The sequence below is a fragment of the Rattus rattus genome, chromosome 5 (genome assembly GCF_011064425.1).
Source record: "Rattus rattus isolate New Zealand chromosome 5, Rrattus_CSIRO_v1, whole genome shotgun sequence".
NCBI classification, from domain to species: Eukaryota; Metazoa; Chordata; class Mammalia; order Rodentia; family Muridae; genus Rattus; species Rattus rattus.
Window position 1 is genome coordinate 129,418,949 of NC_046158.1, and position 20,825 is coordinate 129,439,773.

A 20,825-nucleotide genomic window follows, 5' to 3' on the forward strand; every position below is an offset into this window, starting at 1 on the left:
GTCCCTAGGCAGTGGAATACTGGAATTTCTGCAAACTGATAAACTGTCCCTCTTTACCCTTGGCTGTGAGTATTCCACTAGATAAGAACTAGGCTATGTGTGGAAGGAAAACAATTATATCCTACAGAATTATAGACAAGTAGACATTCCAGCCACTACTTTTCTACCCTGTCTGCATGTTATGTTCACATATACAACTAGGCATAATATTCCTGATGCCTTGAAACATCATGGTGTCATGACCACAAGGACAATTCACACCAAGAAAGTTGGTGATTGATCCAAAGGTCTTACAACTAGGAAGAGACAAATGGAACTTTAATGCCCCATTTTGTATATTAAGATTAAACTGATAGAAATTGGCTGAATCGGTACAAAAGTTCAGGGAAATGACTTTAGCTCTCAGTGCTTGCTTGCTTCTAGAAAGCTAAAATGAAGAAAAGAGGGGGTAGAAAAGTGAGCAGATTGGCAGACATGTGGTAAGACAAATTGAGGCATCTGAATGGCAGCTACAAGGGCATTTGCTATAGGATTCCTTTAAGTGTTGTTGTGTCTTATCTATTCAAAATATATGTTGGTGCAAAATGTATCATGGGTAGTTGTTTTTTTTTCCTGCCATTTATTAACTAACCTATTCTAACCTGCTTCAAACTTATCATACACTGACTTTAGTGGTGTTTTTCACATTAGGAGTTAGGTGGGCAAGCGGATTTGCTCTTTTAGATGAAGTGATTTACTAAACAAACGTATAGGAACTCTGAAAATAAATGGTTCATCACATCCACATATGAAAACATAGATCCATGAAACTTTGGAAGAAACATAGAAATTCTCTGTAACATAAGTATTAGATAAAAGGGTTTTAGATATGGTACCAAAACCAAAATCCAAATTATTTTTTTTAGATTTTTATTGATATGGATTCAGTGTACGTAAGTACAGGTTTTACAAAGACTTTTTCATAAAACTTACCATATACCTCAACTTTATGTCTCTTTATTCCACTCCCCACTCTCATTACCAGATTAATTTTTAACTCCACAAAAGTTGCTACCAATTTGATATTAAAACAAGTTCTGGAGTATGTGAGAATACTTGAAAAAAATACATACCCAACACAGCATGTGTATGAAGATTTATTAGTTTATTTTCTTTAGTTGTGATAAATACTCTCAGAAAAGTAATTTAGGCAAGAAAGGGTTTGTCTTAGCTCATATCTTTTGGTTATAGTTCATCATAGCAGGGAATACACAGTGCCTGGAGCATGAGTGAATTGGTCTTGTCACATCCATAGTTGGGAACAGAAAGCAATGATTACAGGAATGCCTGTGCTCAGCTTGATTTCCTCATTCTTACATAGTTCCAAATCCTTTGCCTAGGGAATGGGGCCATCCACAATGGACTGGATCTTCACACCTCAATACTATCAGGACAATTTCCTACAGGTATGGCATAGGCCAACTTTATCTAGAGAGGCCCTCGCTGAAACTTTGTTCCAAGACGATTCTCAATTCTGTTAAGCTAACAATTAAACTAACCATGTTAGCATGTTAGCAGAGTATATATAAATTACTCTCAACTCAAATGTAAGCAGCCACACTATTTAGTCAAAAATGGGCAAAATATTTAAAGACAGAATCAAATAGCATAAATAAATGGCAAACGGACACACACGAAAGATGTCCAATATCCTCAGCCACAAGGAAAGCCCATAGAAAATCCATGATTAGATATCGCTACATATCTATTAGGGTGAGCAGAATCAAAAAAGATTGGAAAAGAAAAAAATAAGAAAGGAAGAAAGAAAGAAAGAAAGAAAGGAAGGAAGGAAGGAAGGAAGGAAAAGGAAGGAAGGAAGGAAGGAAGGAAGAGAAAAGGGAGAGAGGAAGAAGAGAGAGAGGAAAAAAGAAAGAAGAAGAAAGAAGAAAGAAAGAAAGAAAGAAAGGAGGAAGGAAGAAGGAAGAAGAGAAGAGAAGAGAAGAGAGAGAGAGAAGGAAGAGGGAGGAAAAAGAGAAGAGAAGAGAAGAGAGAGGAGAGCAGAGGAGAGGAGAGGAGAGCAGAGCAGAGGAGAGAGAAGAGCCTGACAACAACACAAGGTGCTGGTGGTGATAACGCTACATAAACAGTGTTGAAAACTGCTGAAGATTCAAACAAAAAGTGACATAAAATCAACTTTTAGTCTAACTTTATTAAGAGAGTTACAGGCTCATAGAAATAATTAGGCATGATGAGGCCCTTGATGAGTTTGCGAGTGTCTTAGAAGATTTAGAGCATTGCATTGTAGACAGCTTGGTGGGGTCTTAGAGGGAGAGGAAGAGCCTTGAATTCAGCAAGGTTAAGATCTCTAACCTAACAGTTCCATCTGTTTCTGATGGAAATGCAACATACTTCAGCCACTCTAAAAATGTGTTTGCTTCTTTAGAAGTTCAACTAATCCTGTCTGACTAAATAGTTTTGTATGTGTGTGTTTGAGGAAATAAAACCAGATATCTACATGAACATCTGAGTAAATTTAGCCCAAATGTTTACTTTGAATAATATAAAACTAGAAGCAGCCAACTGATCTCCAGGGGAGGAATGAATACATACATTGTGGTACTTCTTTTTCATGGATTATTAGACAGCAGGAGGAAGGGAATGATACACCCAGAAACCTGAATGTATTCTGGGAGTGTTACACTAACTGTAGAAGGCCTGTCTCACAAGACTTTGTGTTGTATGATCCCCATTGAATGACATCCCCAAAAGACAGTGTTGCAAGAACAGACAGTAGTTCAAGGAGAGTCAGTCGCTGAGGCTGAGCCGGAATGAAGCCGGTAGATGAGGGAGAGCCCTGGAAATCGTTCTCTCTTGATTATTCAGTGGTTACATAAGCCTGTGTGAGTGCCTGAATGTACAGAACCATCATGACGGATATAAGACGGTAGACAGCAGGCAGCTTCAGTCAGGCCAGCAGTGAGTCACAGGTACTAGAGCTGATGTCATTGTGTGGCTTTGATCATTGGACTGTGGTTATGTAAGGCATAAGTCAGGGCATGTGGGGACTCTGTTCTATCTTTGCAACTTCTACAGGAACTATGTTCTATTTTTAAAATTTGTATGAGTGTCTAAAATTATTTCAAAGTGTATATATATATATGTATATATATATACAAGTTATTTCTAAGTGAATATATACTATTTCCAAGTATATACGCAGTCTGTGTACTTTAAATAATTTATGCACACTCAGAGATACATGTAAATAAAGTGATTGTTATTGAATTTTAATATTCATCTTATAGTCTTCAAATTCTAACCACATAGACAAGGAATTCTTTCCTCTGAATCACACAGAACTTCAAATAACCTAAGAAAAATGTAAGTTAGAGAGTTGTTTAAAATGGCTGATACACAAGTAAACAGAATACTTGGCCCTTTTGATGAACATAAAGGTTTACTGTAATTGGTGCTTTCTCAGAAGCAGCTGCTGGTTTAGAAAATAATTGTCACAAATTCAGGAGCCAATGTATACTGTGGGTGCTTTGTCCTTGTGGTGTATGTGGCTCATTGGTCAGAAGAGAAGGGTGGGGCTGAGAGGGAAGATGGCTAAATATATCTGGGTCTTCTGGAGTATAGGACCCTCCATATCCCATGTGTGGCTTGCCTATGAGTAGCTGAGATGGAAACTGTAGGTCCCAAATTCTAAAACTATTCATAGCAGTGACTCTGACAGGTCCCTAGAATTTGGAAAGAGTGAACTGACACTAGACCGCTCTGGCGGGGATCTACTGTTCCCCTGCTGTTGACCAAACACAATGAGAGTCTCATCTCAAGCAAAGGGGCTGTCACCCTGGGGCAGAAGACAGGACTGGGGAAAATATATTTGTAGAAATGGCCAAAGGTCTTGTAAACAGAGGGACATGGTGGTTTTCATTTCCCAGGTCATTTGGAATAATTTTGTTCCATTTCAGGGCAAAGAGACTATTGCTGAAAAGATAATACTTGTGTGTAGATGAGTTTAAGGTTCCCAAGCTTGCCCTGAGTTCTAGGGAGGGCTGGCTTGCTACGTGGCTATGCAGATCCCAGCCTACACTCCTTACCCTGCAGCCTACAGTTACATTCCTAGTATTCTGGTGAGTCCCTACAGTTCAGACTAATAGAATGTTAGGAAAAAGAAAAGAAAGAAAGGAAGAAAGGAAGAAAGAAGGAAGGAAAAGGAAAGGAAGGAAGGAAGGAAGGAAGGAAGGAAGGAAGGAAGGAAGGAAGGAAGAGAACTGTTAGGCAACAGAGGATGAACATTCACCCAGCATCCTGTGACTCAAAAGAGCAGTTCTCTTCCAGATGCATTAGCAGATGTTTTCTTGCTGGCCCTACAGCGGGTGCGCATTCGCTATGCCCTTTAATAAGTCTTCTTGACCCCAAGGGCCCCCTTCGGTTTGCTTGGCTCAAACTTATCTATTGGAAGTGTTTGATGTCTTATGTTCTTGAGAACAGATGTTTGGACTAAAGACCACTTAGTAGCTTCCTTTTGCAAACACGAAAAGGACAAACAAGATGGGATGCCAGATTGCAATGCTAAATAAATTTTCATGTTCATAAAAGGGAATTCAGCTTTTTTTTTTTTTGCATTTTTCCAGTGGTGTCCACATCAGCATTTTCATTAAAGCACAATCAGAAGAGGGAAAAATATATGCGATGCTTAATCCCCAAAGGAAAAGAATTCAATTTAAAGTATAATTTTTCTACTGAAATAGAACACTTATGAAGGATTTTTGACATTTTATGTTTAAAACGATTGCAGACGGAGAGTCGCAGGACTAATGCAGCCAATTTCTGTTTGTTCATCTCCATTTTCCTTGGCCTTCATCTTCTCATTCTGGCTTTGCCATTTTATCTATAAACATGTATATTTTTCGGCACACTTTGGAAAGTTACAGATGTGGTGTCTCTAGGCAAAGACACACATACACTAAGAATAGAATTATTATGAAATTACCAATTACAGTACTCTTTCCTATCTTTCTAGTCTATAAAGTGCACTTTTTTTTTCATTGTTTCTGTATTGCTTGTGTAGCAAAGGAAAGGAAATTCACATGCAGCTTCTGCACTGCATATACTGTCATAGCCCTTAATAAGGAAGAGCTCTGTCCAGGTTGGTCATGACCTTGACTTCTGCAGAATATGGGTCAGCTACATTGCAGGCCAGCTGTATGCTTAGGCTTGTCTGATTTACTCTATATAATTGAACTTAAGATATAAAAATGATACTACCTCTCCTAGTAAGACCAGTCAGGAGGCCAGTAATATTTACTTACCTTTTGCTAGTGTGGGTAGTTCTGACTGCTTCCTTTGGTGACTGCCAGATTTCTCACTGACCACAGAACCTTGTTGCTTGGTAATCACTCCATTTGCAGGGAGCATGCTATGAGGCAGCTCGTATTTGCTCCAAATGCCCCACTCCTGTGCTTCCTGTAATACTTGTGGGTAGGTGATGTACCATAGGAAAGAGCATTTCCCTCTGTATTTGTTTTCTCAACCATGTATAACTTTGTTTTGGTGTAGACCATCAATTCTTATGCATTCAAAGTACCGCTGTCAGGATTTATTGTATGTTTGTAATCCTCACTTTATTCTTTTAGACAAAAAGAGCTTCTTCAAACGGTTTCTGATACTTCCTTGTTCATCCCCTCTGTTTATTCCTGGTGCGCCCTGATGTTCAGGTTCTTTCTTATACATTGCCAGCCCCAGTCTAAAATCAGCCCTTTCTCTTCATTGGAAAATTATATTCAGAAAGCAAGGGCTGTGAGTACATGCTTTCACTCATACTCTGGGAGACATAGCTTCTCAGCAGACTGAGCATGGAAGTGTGATGCTTGTGCTTGTATACTCTACATATATTACACAGAAACATGTATGTTCACACACTTGGTAACCAGAGGAAATTTCACCATGCAAACTTTATCGGCTGAACTGATAACAAACCAACGTCACTCAGAATGGTATTCTATGGGACTGTTACTGTATGTGGAGTCGTCACTGACTGAAGTGTCATGAGACACAGATTTGTGATTTTTTTTTAAATCTTTTTATGGATTGGTATCTGTCTATATTCCCTTCTGGTCTCATCTGCCCTTATTTTTTTCACAAGCTTCATTATGTTCTGTGAGGCTACATGCAGCACTGTTCATCTAACCACCTGACCTATGGCTATTCTTTCAAAATTGAAACATTCTGTTCTGGAGTGAGAAGCGAACCTATAAGAAGCTCAGACAGTCACAATGCCTCTAGCCAAGGTCATATAAGCAGTAACCACTGCTGGTGAGAGATACACTCTGAGCAGCGGATGTATCTGAAGATTGTACAGGGAGCCCCAGGCATGCAGACTTTATGATTCACTGTGACTTGGCTTTTGGGTGATTCAGCTGCCCCTGTGTTACCCATGCATGCTTCTGTAAGTGACTATTCCAACAAACTCATTGCTTCACCAAGCTAGAATTAGGGAGAATCCATTCTTATGTCTGCCATTTCCCTATCTTAAGCATGCGCAGACAGTTGCTAATGTCTATCCAGGAAGAGTCATGCAACATAACATCACCCTTGTTTGAATGAGCATCCAAGTTCAGTTATTTCAAACATTGTGTAGTTACACCTAACATTGCAACGAAAACATCTTGTGTTTGTGTATCTTTTTTTTTAATGTCACATCTTCCAGATAACTTTCTAGAACTGGGATTGTGAGGCCAAGAACTAAAAGCTGTAGCTTTCTTATATCTTGACAATCTTCCTAAAGATTGCTCTGATTGGCATCTCATCAGCCCATGCCCTAGCAGTCTCATCAAGTGCAACAGCTACTCATCATGTCTGCAGGCAGGGTTCATTAAAGCTTGGCAGTGTGCTGGGGTCTGAAGTGAAAGCTTCAGCCTGTGTGAGGAGAACCGAGCTTGTTCTTTTAAGGTTCCCAATGAGGGAGAAGGAGGTGCAGTGTCACAGGTAAGTGTGTTCAAGATTGACGGATATCACCAAACTAGACTAAGAGACACCATGCTTTCTTGTAATTCAGGTCTGAGGCCAGATGACATTATTGGATAAGTGGCATCTGGAAGAACAATGGGCCTGGATAATAAGCGATGCCTATAAGTAACATTAGTCACTTGCCTTACCTATAGCTTTTCTCTCTTTAGGACTTGGCTTTCAGGAAGAGAACATTTCTAGGAGGGGTGGAGAAACAGGTTACCTGCCTATGTGGTGGGATTTAAAGTTTCCATGTGGAAAACCATAAGGAGTAGATTATGTTCTGAGTTCCCTAGACAAATACAACAAACTAGAGTTAAGAAATTCTGAGATATGCATTTGTCTTAGAAAATATGTATGTAGTTATTGTATGCTATACAGAATCACCTGTGAAAGTGATACAGACTTAAAGCTGGGTGCACAGCTGTTTGCTTCTTTGACAGTGAATAGCTTGTCCTGCAGCTGTGATAGCAACCCTCTCACTATTCCCTGTTATTTAAGGTGATGTAGTAGATTCCTGGTTTTCTCTAGCAGTCAGATGTGGTTGACTTGTGACTTGAACTCGATGTAGGCACTACTCCATCCTACCTCGAGCTATGTTCCCTCTAACTATCCAGTCCTGAGCCCACTATCAACCTAAGGCTTTTGAACATGCTGATTCCTTTGCACACGAGTCATATACTATGGTAGTGGCCACCAGAATGAACTCTCATTTTCTTCTTAAAACCTGATGTTTGTTGTATTTGTTTTGTATTCTCCAAAAACCAATGTATCAAATGCTTGATCCCCATGGTGGCAGTATACTGTGATGGTGGAAACTAGCAGGAAGCCTGTAAGTCATGGGGGGGTGTCCTTAAAGGGCCAATCAGTCCCTGATACCCCCTACCTTCCCTTTTGTTTCCTGACTCGTGAGGTAAGCAAGAATGTTCTGCCATGATGTGCTTCTTTGCCACAAGCTCTACTGAAAAGAAACCTTTAAATCTGAACCGTGGTATACTTTTCCTGTTTGTAAGTTATCTCAAATATTTTATTATAGTGAGAGAAAACTGAATAGCACAGCATACTCTGAGTTTGTGTCTATAACCAGAAATAATAAAAACCTCTGATGACAGCAGATGCTGGTGAAGATGTGGAGAAAGAGGAACACTCCTCCATTGTTGGTGGGGTTGCAGACTGGTACAACCATTCTGGAAATCAGTCTGAAGGTTCCTCAGAAAATTGGATATGAAACTACCTGAGGACCCAGCTATACCCAAAAGATGCGCCAACATACAACAAAGACACATGTACCACTATGTTCATTGCAGTTTTATTTATAATAGCCAGAAGCTGGAAAGAACCCAGATATCCTTCAACAGAGGAATGGATACAGAAAATGTGGTACATCTACACAATGGAATATTACTCAGCTATCAAAAACAATGACTTCATGAAATTCATAGGCAGATGGATGGATCTAGAAAATATCATCCTGAGTGAGGTAACACAATCACAGAAAAACACACATGGTATGCACTCACTGATAAGTAGATATTAACCTAAATGCTCAAATTACCCAAGATGCACAGACCACATGAAACTCAAGAAGGATGACCAAAATGCGGATGCTTCATTCCTTCTTTAAAAGGGGAACAAGAATACCCTTGGAAGGAGATAGGGAGGCAAAGTTTAGAACAGAGCCTGAAGGAACGGCCATTCAGAGCCTATCCCACATGTGGCCCATACATATACAGCCACCAAACTCAATAAAATGGATGAAGCTAAGAAGTGCAGGCTGACAGGAACCGGATGTAGATCTCTCCTGAGAGATATAGCCAGAATATGGCAAATACATAGGTGAATGCCAGCAACAAACCACTGAAGGAATCAGAGAAAGGACTGAAAGAGCTGAAGAGGCTTGAGACCCCATATGAACAACAATGCCAACCAACCAGAGCTTCCAGGGACTAAGCCACTACCCAAAGACTATACATGGACTGACTCTGGGCTCCAAATTTATAGGTAGCAATGAATAGCCTAGTAAGGGCACCAGTGGAGGGGAAGCCCTTGGTCCTGCCAAGGCTGGACCTGCAGTGAATGGGATTGTTTCGGGGAGGTCGGTAATGGGGGAAGGATGGGGAGGGGAACACCACCCATACAGAAGGGGAGGGGAGGTGTTAGGGGGATGTTGGCCTGGAAACCGGGAAAGGGAATAATATTTGAAATGTAAATAAGAAATACTTAGTTTAATAAAGATGGAAGGAAAAAAAAAGACCATTGCAAAAACACACACACATACAAAATAAAATAAAGAAAAAAAAAACATTTCCATTGCCACATTAATGAAATGAGGACATGGCTGCTCCAAAGTATGGTTGAGGAGAAGGATTTTATTGGAGATATGAGGGAAAATACATGGGAGCAGAGAGATGGAGATGAGAAAGAGGAGGAAAGGGGACAGGGGCAAGAGAAAAGGAAGCAAGCAGATCAAGAGAGCCAAGAGACTAAAAGAACACATGGCCCAAATGGCCGGGTTTTATAGGGGGAAGGGAACCAAAGCTCATGGGCTGGAGAGAGGTGCCATGGATACTAAAGGAGCCCAGAGGCCTGTGTGCACTTTGTATAGTAATAGGTATCAGTTAGCCAATTGTCCCAGGCCTCTTTGGTACCTGACACCACATGCATTGCTCTCCTGTTATGCCCTGGTCTCCTTTATCTGAATCTTGCTGTATCCTTCACACCATGTCTAGGATGGGCTGATTTGACTTTTAAAAACACACTTGTATTTATACTGTGCACCCATTTTCTTGGCAATGGTGATGGTTCTCCATCCTGCCTGACCATGGTCTGTGCATTTGTTTCATCTCTCAAGGTTACCCTGACTTTGGCAGTCTTGTTACACAGAGGATGCCCTAGTTGAGGTTTCAGGGTATCCAACACCCCTAGATTCTCCACAGGGTTTGAGGAGGCACGCTTAGTCCCTCCTTCTCTCTCTCAGTATCACTCTTGCAGCTGAGGTCCTCTGCCTGACCTCTATTTATCTTTCTATTTATCTGCCCTATAAATTTTACGGCAGCCTATTCCCCAATAAGCTAATCCTTGTGTGTCCTGTAAGATGCTCCAGATGCCCATGACTGATTGTAGTCTCTAGTAGTTCTTCACTTTTCTTCACAACTCATTTCCTAGAGTTGCTCCCTCATTACCTCATCTCCTATTGCTAATAACTATGCCATGCAGACTGGGTAAATTATGTAAAACAAACAAAAAAGCCAAACAAACAACAGGCTTACTATGTCCTGTAGTTCTGGGGACAGGCAGAGGAGCCACACCTGACAGTGAGCACCATGATGGCAGAATACTTAGTCAGAATAGGGTATCCCATGGGAAGAGTCAACGAGTATACTGATCATTTCTGGTCTCTTCTTAAAAAGCCACCTGGATTTAATGGTGACTCCACCCTATTGGCCTTATCTATTCCTAGTCATTCCCACCTCCAGATGGTGCAGCTGGACTTCTTCCCACTCTCTTACTGCCATCGACAGTTGACTTTGGAATGGAGTTCATAGTATATGGTTTTGGGGAGATATCCTTGTTAGTGTTTAAATGTGAGATATCTCCAGGTCCACATGTTTAGACACTTGGTCCTTACCTAGTGGCCCTGTTAAAGAGTCTACAGAAATTTTAGGAGATAGAACCTAGCTGGAGAAGGGGTCATTGGAAGGAGAGCTGTTGAAGGTTATAAATATAGAACCTAGCTAGAGAAGGGGTCATTAGAAGGAGAGCTGTTGAAGGTTATAGCTTGGCCCTCTTTCTAGACTTGGTTGTTTCCTCCTCTGCCAAGACATTGGAAGTGATAGCCACAAACTCCTGCCACCAGAGACTGAGCCACTCCAGTTTCCATGCCTCCTCATCATCACAGAGTCAGTTTCCTGAAACCTCTACTTCCTTAACTTGCTTCTTTTCAGTTATTTCATGACAGCATTAAGATAAGTAATCAATACACCACCCAAGCTGCAAGCTTGCAAGAGAATGACTGCACCTGAACTCTTATGATCACAAACCATGATTGGTCTTAGGGTCTAATGATAGTATTTGCCCAAGTTGCCTTCCCAGGCCTCAGGAAGAATAGCAGAAACATTGTCTTACAGGTAGGTGGGACTTCTTATCTTAATCAAACCATTGGTCACATACTTGTAGCTAATCAGAGAATAAGCATTTAAATGAGTATTACATGTATCTGGAGCAGCAGCCCTCTAACACAATTCTATGCCTTATCATCTTGCTCCACCTCCATGACTAAAGTCTTACCAGAAGCTGCACCAGGGATGAATCCTAATGAGTTATGTTTCATTTGGCTCATGCTTTCAGAACATCAGATTCCAAAGGCCTTAACCAGACACTTCTCAAATGAGAATTGGATTTGCTTTTTTTCCCAGAACAAATGCTTATTAAAAGAAGTTTCCCTTTTAAACATTTCATGCATATACAAGTTCCTCTCACTACAGCCTTTCCCATGTGACCCTCTGCCTGGTGCCATAGCTTCAGGCCTGTCTTTGACCAAGTAGGTGGGAACGACAGCTATTTACAGCTCTCTTCAAGACCTGGTGCCTGCTCCAAAACGCTAAGCAAGAATTTTACATGAGGAACTGAAACCTCATGTAAAACATATTGATCCATGGGAGTATGATCTGCACAGGGAGCTGAGAGAGTCAGAAGCTAGAATTTGAAGGGCTGTAACCAAGAGGAACAAAACTAAACTAGGCCAAAATATGAATAACTTGTTATCAGGGCACTGTTTCTGGAGGTGAGCCACACAGTAGTGTGTTCCAGCTTCATCCTCAGCTACACATTTGCACACTAGATAACACGCTATGTCAGTCACTCCACAGTTTGCTGGTAAATGTTCTTCAGGTCTTTCCAGTTACTCCATCACCAACAGGATGTAACCCAGTATTACAGACCAGTGTGGTGCTTCTTTCCTGCTGTCTAGTGAAGCTGCTTTCCTTACCCATATCCTGGGTAAGTTCTCAACCTTTCTCATTCTGTGGCTCAATAATACAATTCCTGGTGCTGTCATCACCCCAAGCATAAAATTACTTCATTGCTACTTAATAACTGTAATATAAGTATCTGACATGCAGAATATCTGATCCATGAATCCCAAAGGAGTCAAGACGCACAGGTCAAAAACTGTGCCCTAACTTCTTCCTGTCTCTCTGCCTATCTTAGCTCTGTCTGTCTCTGAATCATACTGAGAGCCTCCAGATGATGGGGGTCAGTGATAAACAAGATGGCAGGACTCGATGCCTCATCTTCTGCAGGACAAGGCCCAGAGAGTAGGCAGCAGAGACCTCATCCCATCCCTTTCAGTCACTTACGCTTTTATTTGGTTTTGTTCTACATTAACTTTATTTTCTCATCATTCATAAAAAATGTATTTTCATATTTCAGGGTTTTAATCAGGTTAGTGTCTCCTAAAAGTACAGAAAGTCTTCTCAAGGAATACAAAAGTCATTCAAGGACCATTGAACTAGATGTTACTGAGAAAAAGAAGAGATTTACTTCTAAGTAGTGCATTAATGTACTCATTTCCAAACTTTATGTATAATTGTTATCTGTCTTATAAAAGTTCGTCTTGGAGCCCAACATGCAAACAGGAAGAGGATCCACCATGCTCAGTTTACACAGTGCTGGGGATCAACCCCAGAGAGTTGGTTGAGCCACATACCTAGCCTGTGGTGGGTTTACATTGGTTTCTACTTCACCATCTCATGATACAGTTTCAATCTCTGCGCAAGATGGGCCCAAATAGTGGAAACTAAACACGTTCCTAACATATGGCCAAGACGATTAATGAATTACTCAGGACGATTGTACTCAGATCCTGAAATGAGACTTCATTGTATTCTGTGTTTTTGAGACAGCAGATCTCTGAGCCACGCAGCTACCACACAATGGGGCTACTGGGGAAGTCATGGTTTTCAATGTGACCTGAGTTAGAGTAACACAGAAAACAAGCACTTTGTATTAGTTTTGTTTCTATTGCTATGATAACTACCAAGACCAAAAGCCAGCGGGAAGGGTTAATTTCGTCTTTTATTTCATCAGCGTTTAGACCATCTTGAAGGGAATTCTAGGTAGAAACTCAAAGTAGAAACTGAAACAGAGACCATGGAGGAATGTGGCTTATCATCTTATTCTCCACGACTCACTCAACTTATTCTGTTGTACAACCGGGGACTACCTTCCCAGGGGTGACACCACCCACAATGGCTGGAACCTCCCACCTCAATCATTAATAAAATGCTCCACGGACTCGTCTTTAGACCAATCTGATGGAGACATTTCTCAGTTGAACTAGTTTGTTTTCCCTGGCTATGGCTATAGATGTGTTCTTCATCCAGAAAAGTACACCAAGCTCTCTCTGTGGCAGGACATACATTGTCATCTGCCTGCCTGGTGCTCAGAACAAGTGAGATTAGTAGAGTCCAGTACTGCAGAGAATTTCTGGGTAGGAGAGGATTCTGCCAAGGAAAATTGAACCAGTCTGTTGAGTGTTGGGGAATTTCTGATGAGGAATAGTATTTTAGGGGACAATACCTATATAAATTGAGGAAATGAGCTCTGTGTGTTCATGGGAGAAGTCTGATAGACACTGAATACTGTGCAATGAATTGAATGTGTAGTGAAAGCAAGGAATCAATTGCTGGTTGTGTTTAATTCTAAGTGATTCAGGTTTACATAGGCTTACGTCGCTAGCAGCTGCTGGCTCAATATAATGAACCCACTCAGAGGTCCTTTAAGGACCAAGTGGTTACCTTCCTGTCCAGACAGCCGAGTGGAAAAAGGAGGATGACTCCAGGTCCCCACACTGGTGACTCCTGGAAGTAGTCAAAGAGACAGGGCTTGGTCGACCTTTGCTCCCCTAGAAACAGCCAGCAGTGCTTGCTCACATTGCTACAGTGAGTGTGGAATTTAATGAAGATCAGCACCAGTATTGACCTTATGACTATTTAGCAATGAAAAAAGTAATAGGAGGATTGAGACCCATCAGCCCAGCGGGGAGATATGCCAGGCAGGGGATCAGCTAATCAGCAGCCCAGGTTGCAGAGCCAGTAGCCCACCTACCTTTGCCTTACTTTGTGCAGCTCACTGGGAGACACCGCATGAATCCTGAACTTCTGCGAGTGTTTCCCGTTTGCTGCAGATGTTCCCAGACAGTGCCCTTGGAAGGGGATTTAAAAGACAGCTGCCCTACAAGCCACATCTGTTCTGTGTGGGTGGTGCCGTGTATTTCATTTACTTGGGTGAAGGAATCCGCACATGTCTTGGTCTCCCTGCTTGGTGGCTCGATGCCTGTGGCCACTTAAACTCACGAGGACCCTACAGATGGTTGAGCAAAGGTACGCATTACAAGCCATGATGTTCTTATTTTCTCTGTCATTTCTCTTAAATTTTGAAAATCCATTTTAATCACACTGATTAATTATTTCAGCGTCATGCAAGAGCAACTCCGTAACTTCAATATGTGGTTGAGTTAAGAATGTGCAAAAACACTTATTGTCCTGAAACCCATTTCTTTACTGCATAAGGGACCGTGCTGTAATTCTACAGAGATAGGTAAAGCCAGAGACTAGCGTGCTTGGGTGTAATTAAGCAGCAGGTCTCAGCCTTGATTATCTAGAAAAATTTTAGTACCTCTGTGCCTACTGCTACGCCTCCACAGCCATCTTGGAACATAGCATTTAAGAAGCAAGGTCATCAGAGTCCTGGTGGCCAAAGAGAAGGAAAATATAAGCATAGCTGAAACAAAACAGTTTTATGTGCAGTTGGCTATGAGTTCAAGTACCACACAGAGCCTGGAATGAACAGAGGGGCTGTCTGAACGGTGTTGTCATTTGTCAAGGGCGTCAACCTGTCCCAGCCTCACATTTGCCCACTCTAAAATGGAAATGGCAGTAACAGCTGAATGATTTCTAGAGTTGCCGTGAGACACAATGACCTCAGTAGCACAAACTTCTTTGTAAATTAAACATCAGAACCTCAAATCATAAAAGCGAAGAACCCATACACATGTACAAATTTGTTGCCCATGAATCAAAACCTCCATGCACACCAGGACAGCTTTGATCTGCAGTTTGAGAAAGTGAAGGCCCAAGGAAAGAAGATGGCCTTTGCCCTGTGAGTGTGATCTTAGAGCCTGGTGGATTTGTCACCAGCTAACCCTCTCAGGCACTTCCTGCAGAGGTGCCCTCCAGTGGTACAGTTCATCAGTGCACACACACTTGTGGTCAGGGATTTTTTTTTTCTACCTCACTACTTTTCAAGATCTAGAAGCCCTAGAGGTGACAGGGCTGAATGTGGAAAGATACCATGGAACAGACTGAGCACAGGGTGTCCGTCATCCTGATGGGTGATTCCATGCTAGGCAGGGCCTGGACAGTGCAGCCCTGGAATCTTATATGAATTATGCATCTCTGCCGGCTGTTTTGATTTTCATTTCAGATAGCAATAATGATAGTAATTTTCATTTTCCTTTACTTTTCCAGAGTCCATATGGGGGGTTGTGTACAGAATAAAATGAATTGAAATTCCACAGATGTGGTTCTGTGGAAATAACACTGTATAGTCCTGGACACATGGAGTGCAGACTGCACCAAGCAGGGGACTCAGAACTGGGCAGAAAACAGGGATCAGCAGGACGGAGACATGATAAGGAACTGTCCTTATAGTCTCCAAAGATGACTTTTGCTCTGAGAACTGAAAGTAGGCGACCCCTATCCCTCAGCCCTACCTGTATATGGTGGAGAGAACCAGCCCTGTGTGGTTAGTGGGTCACCAACTTCCATGGCAGGGCCATCCATCCCGGACATCTCTGCTTGTTAATTGAGTGATCCCAATGCCCCTTACTTGTTTTCTCTATTAACTAAACAGAAACAAAGTTCCCACACACAGTTCCTGACCTCTCAGTGCAGGACAATGCTGTCTACCTGGTAGGTAGGGTTTCCAGAAGTTTTATGACATAAATTATGAATGGAACAATTTTCTTGTTTTTTTTACATTTATTTATTTACTTACTTACTTACTTATTTACTTATTTTACATACCAGTTGCTGCCCTCCTCCTGCCCCCCTCCAGTCCCTTCCTCTATCCCCCCTCTCCTTCTCCTCTGAGAGGGTAGAGGACTCCTCTGGGTATCTTCCTACCCTGACGCATCAAGTCTCTTCAAGGCTAGGTGTATCTTCTCCCACTGAGGCCAGACAAGGCAGCCCAGCCAGGGGAATGGATTCCACAGACAGGGAGCAGCATTAGGGGCAGCCTCCACTCCAGTTGCTGGTGGGGAGGACGACAGGAGGACCAAGCTGCACATCTGCTACATATGCCCCAGGGAGAGGGAGGGTCCAGGTCCATTGGCATCTGTTTATGAGTGGCTGCAGGCTGCCTGGTGAGGCAGGTGTCAAATGGAATCATCCCACAGCCAGCTCCATTGTATATACTCAATGGTCTCCAGCTTGTGGCAGGATCTGAAGCATAAGACCTCTTTGAGGAGGAAATGATGTGTTACTGCTTTGTTTTCAGAAACAGTGTCTGGAGTAAGCTAGGGCTCCATCTTTGTGTGAAATAAAAAGTTTGGGAAGGTAACGTTGTTTTTTGATGAGATAAAAATCTAAGTGGGTAGAGCCAGCCAGGGGTATTCAACTGGGAAGCAAGCACGCAAGGACCTACAAGCTGTGGAGGTAGTGGTTCCCTCACTGCTGAGTTCTAGAATCGTCCTTCCTGGTATTCCCAGCCCACTCGCCAAACCACCTAACAGCAGATTCCTAGGAAATTCTCACCAGGTCTAGGGGAATCCCATGGGCCACTGCATCACAGTGAAGGGAGAACGACATCTACAGTCTGCTTCTCCCAGAACAGCTGTCAGATTCCTGTGAGGGAGGCTGCACATCTGTATGGAGCTCGGGCCATTTATATCCTGACTCACATCAGAATCAAAGGAAACTGAAAGGTTTCCAGAGACAGCAATTCTTCCTCCATCCATACTATCCCCACCATGTCTGAAGTGCAAAAGCAAAATGCAGCTAAGGCATATATCTCCTGGACGTCCCCCAGGGCTACCATTTTTAATATCTATAATCCCACACCAAGATCCTGAAGCTATATGAAACTGGATACTCCTCTCTGACTTCCCAAATAAACTCACTGTAAGTCTAAGATGTCTTCAGTTCGAGTACATTTAATACCTGGAGAAGTCTATGAGAAACTTTTACAAAACTGTAAGTTGAACCACAGTGAGCTGGAGGACCATTTGTACCACAATTGTTCGGTCTAAGAGCTCTGGACTGGGAAGGCCTTCGCTCTTCCTGATCTTGGTCAGTCTTGTTTGAGGTTTACACTTGCAGATGATCACGGTAACATGACCATCAGCAATAGCATCTAGAACAGCAGCCAGGAAGGACCTGCTTCAGCCTGGTGGCATTTGCCTCCTTTTTCACTAATGTCCCTCCTTTCCTTTCCACTGTCTCTGCAGAGTGACTACTCCAGCGACACAGAGAGTGAGGACAACTTCCTCATGATGCCCCCACGAGATCACCTGGGACTCAGTGTCTTCTCCATGCTCTGCTGCTTCTGGCCTTTGGGCATTGCGGCCTTCTACTTGTCCCATGAGGTAAGGCCCCCATTAGTTGGTTATATATACCACAGAGTGATGTTCACACAAGCACACCATTGCCAAGGAAGCTTGTCCATTGCAATGGGGGGTGTCTGTATGCAAGAAGCTGGAGTATCTCAGAGTGCCACAGTGCCGGGCAGGGTTGTTGTTAGGTTGCCTTACCTCCTGCTGACTCAGTTTTGTCCTCATAGAGGTGACACTGCCTTGAGAAACAGAACTGATGACCAAAGCAGGCATCCAACCTGCCAGAGGGCAGATGGCATTTGCAGGCTTGACTTCTAAATGAGGCTTGGTGTGTCACTGTGGGGAAAAACATCTGGACCCTATTAGAAATAACATTGGAAACATTGAACCTGTCTAGAAGGATGAAAACGAGATTTGTTTTCCTAGTTAAAGGCTCATTTTAAAAAAATTATTCATATGACAGAGCCTGGTCCCCAACAGCCCATGTGGACCCATGCGGAGTGGGAGACTCCGAAGGTACCAATTCCCAGCCCATTTTAGTATACTATACCCCATTGCAACCCACATTTTGAAAGAAATTTTTCCTAGCAAAGAGACATCCTTCCTATTCTTATGCATTAAAGAAAAGCATTTATATACACTAATTAAAGCATGAAATTACCATCACCACCTCCCACAGCCATTGTCCAAAGCAGAACAGGGAGAAAGGCAGCCCCATGCAGTACAGAGTACTAGAGACTCCAGTGTCTATGGGGATTGTCCAGGGGGTGAGGACCCCCTAGGAATGCCGTGATACCCTTGCTTGCTTAGAGAATTCTGAGACTGAGGCTGTAAACAACTAACAGACATAATTAAAACAGATTTTTTCCTGGTTTGAACATTGCTTTCCTGACTAAACTAGTAGTTGCTTCTTGATGGCTTCTGAATTGATGAATCTTAGACTGCTGTGGCAAGGGAACCCTTGCATAGCTCTCTTTGTGTCACCTACAAAGTAGGAGGTACAGTGTGTATGTGGTCGGTTGTAGTGGGCACCTATGAGATCAGACAAGGGGGGTGGAACAGGGCACAGTGCCTGTTCTGTGCTGTTCGTTGGTCTCATTCGGGAAGATAAGCACTAGAGTGAATGATCTTGGACCCCTAAGGTCATTCTGAGAGATTGTTCTAGAGCCAGCCCTAGCCCAGAGGGTCTATGTATATATCTCTTTTGTGAATGTGCTCTATGAATGCTGCAGACCATGATTTCCAAGTATAAACGTGTGTGGATATCCAGATTCCTGGGCCCAGGAAGTTGTGAGACGAGGTAGGCTCAGATGAGCTTGGCTACCAAGGTCTCCAAAGACACTGCTCATACAGCACATAAGGGTTTGGAGAAAGACCTCTTTGAGGTATCCATGGATAGTGCAGTTTGCTCCTGCCTATATAAGCAGTACCCTAAGTCTGGGTTAGATAATAAGCCTCACTAATAAAGGGGAGGTCAGGACAGTGAAATGAAAAGAGGCAACTCTTTACTCTGCAAGGGCTCTGTGGTTCCGTCTCATGAGCTAAACATGCTACCAACTGCTTCCAGACACTGAATCTTATAAACTTCAAATTTGGGACATCACAGAATACGTAGTGTGTGGCATATCTGCTCTCCTGGGTGCAGATGCACAGGCAACAAGGCATGAAAACCAGAGCTGAGCTTTGACATCAAGCTTTGGAAGGGGGGTGGTGTTCTTGTCTCATGTTCCACAAGCAGAGGTGTCACCTCTTCCCAGGGTACTGGGAACGCTAGATAAATGACATAGGTTGAAGAATGGTGGCGGGTGTGTTCACACCAGAGACCAGCTTCATCATACCTGCTATGATCCCAGCCGTATTGCTGGGCTAGTTGAGGCAGGCTCAGAGGTGCTTGGCCTCCAAGGTCTCCAAAGGAACTGCCCATTCTGCAGATGAGGCTTTGGAAAAAGAACGGTGAGTGAAGCTCCTGCCTGTACAAGACCATCCCAGTTGGTCTCTGCCTCTTCACGTATCGTGCAGTGAAGCCCTGTCCTCTTCTAGGTAGAACAAGTTGTGGCCAAAGATATTACAGCATTCAAAATCTCATCTCACAAATTAAGCTGCTCTTTATGTGGTAGGAACCTCTTAGAAGGATTCAAGGTATTTAATACCTTCAGTGGACAAGATAGTTTTTATTGTTTGGCAGGAAATATGAAGCTTACCTTCTGTACCAGCTTCTAGAGACCTTGTTTTTGGAAGTAAGGTTCAAACACTTGCAGAGGGATGAATCTGTGCTGGTGGAGAAGGGCGAGATGGTCCCTGCTCCTCTCCCTCCTCCCCAGCCTCCCTCTGCACTATACTTAGATAATGGGTTCACTGCTGCTGAACCCAGAGCTGTGCTGCTGTTTCCAATAGAACTGTCTGGATGGAGTCTCTTTTGAGGGGCCTATGTCCAAGTGCTTTTTAGATGGGGCTTCCATGCTGAAACACTTCCCGGAACCTCAGCCCAGCCAGGAGGCTGCTGTGCACTCTGTTTATGCCTCTGCGGCCCAAACTGCAGACAGGAAAGAAATCTCCAGGCCATTTGAGGAGAGCCTGCAGCTGCCAGGAGGAGAGTGCATGGCGTGGAACAGAACAGACACACTTGGAATCAGGCTCTAAATTGAATCAACACTGACCTGGACACTGCCAGCTGGGACTTCTAATCCTGGGGCCTGGAGGGAGAAGCCTGGTGTCTTCTCTGGAGGTTCTTTGCAGATGTTGTCAAGGCCCCCAGAGTGCTCAGCTGTGGAGCCTCTCCCTGTGGGGGCGGGGGTGGGAGGAGCTACAGCCCAGCCCAGCTGTATTCTGAAGCCTTGCTTCCCAAGGCCGTGGCGCTGCTTGCAAGAAATCTTTGACAATCATATGCAACTTGAGCTGTTTGTTGCTGTGTTCTCTTGTTCCTTTCCCACAAAAAACTGTCTCAGTGTATCCACCAGAAAGTCTACTGTGCCTATTGTCAAAGCAACAACTCAGTGAGGTTACAGAAATACACAAGACTTTGAGGAAGCTAAGCGGAGGTGGGGGTTCGGGGTTATTAAATCAGTGATGAAAAGAATGGATGGCTGTCCTGGTCTTACAAACTTGGGCCTTTGGGGTTCTGTCTTCTTCTAGGCAGATCCTTATTGATGGAAAATCCGTCCATGCTTATTTCCTGGTCCACAGCATGGCATCAAAATAATTTCCTCACCCACAATTTCCC

At 43.0% G+C, this 20,825-nt stretch overlaps 1 protein-coding gene across 9 annotated transcripts in view; it reads left to right on the top strand.

Moving 5' to 3' along the window:
• The window catches only part of Syndig1 (synapse differentiation inducing 1), a 167,833-nt gene that overhangs the window by 80,611 nt on the left and 66,397 nt on the right, over positions 1-20,825 (top strand). For all 9 annotated transcript variants that reach the window (XM_032904372.1, XM_032904377.1, XM_032904380.1 and 6 more), the window contains one exon: positions 17,501-17,638. In XM_032904372.1, the coding sequence (XP_032760263.1) occupies positions 17,501-17,638 (138 nt within the window). The remainder of the gene's footprint in view (positions 1-17,500; positions 17,639-20,825) is intronic.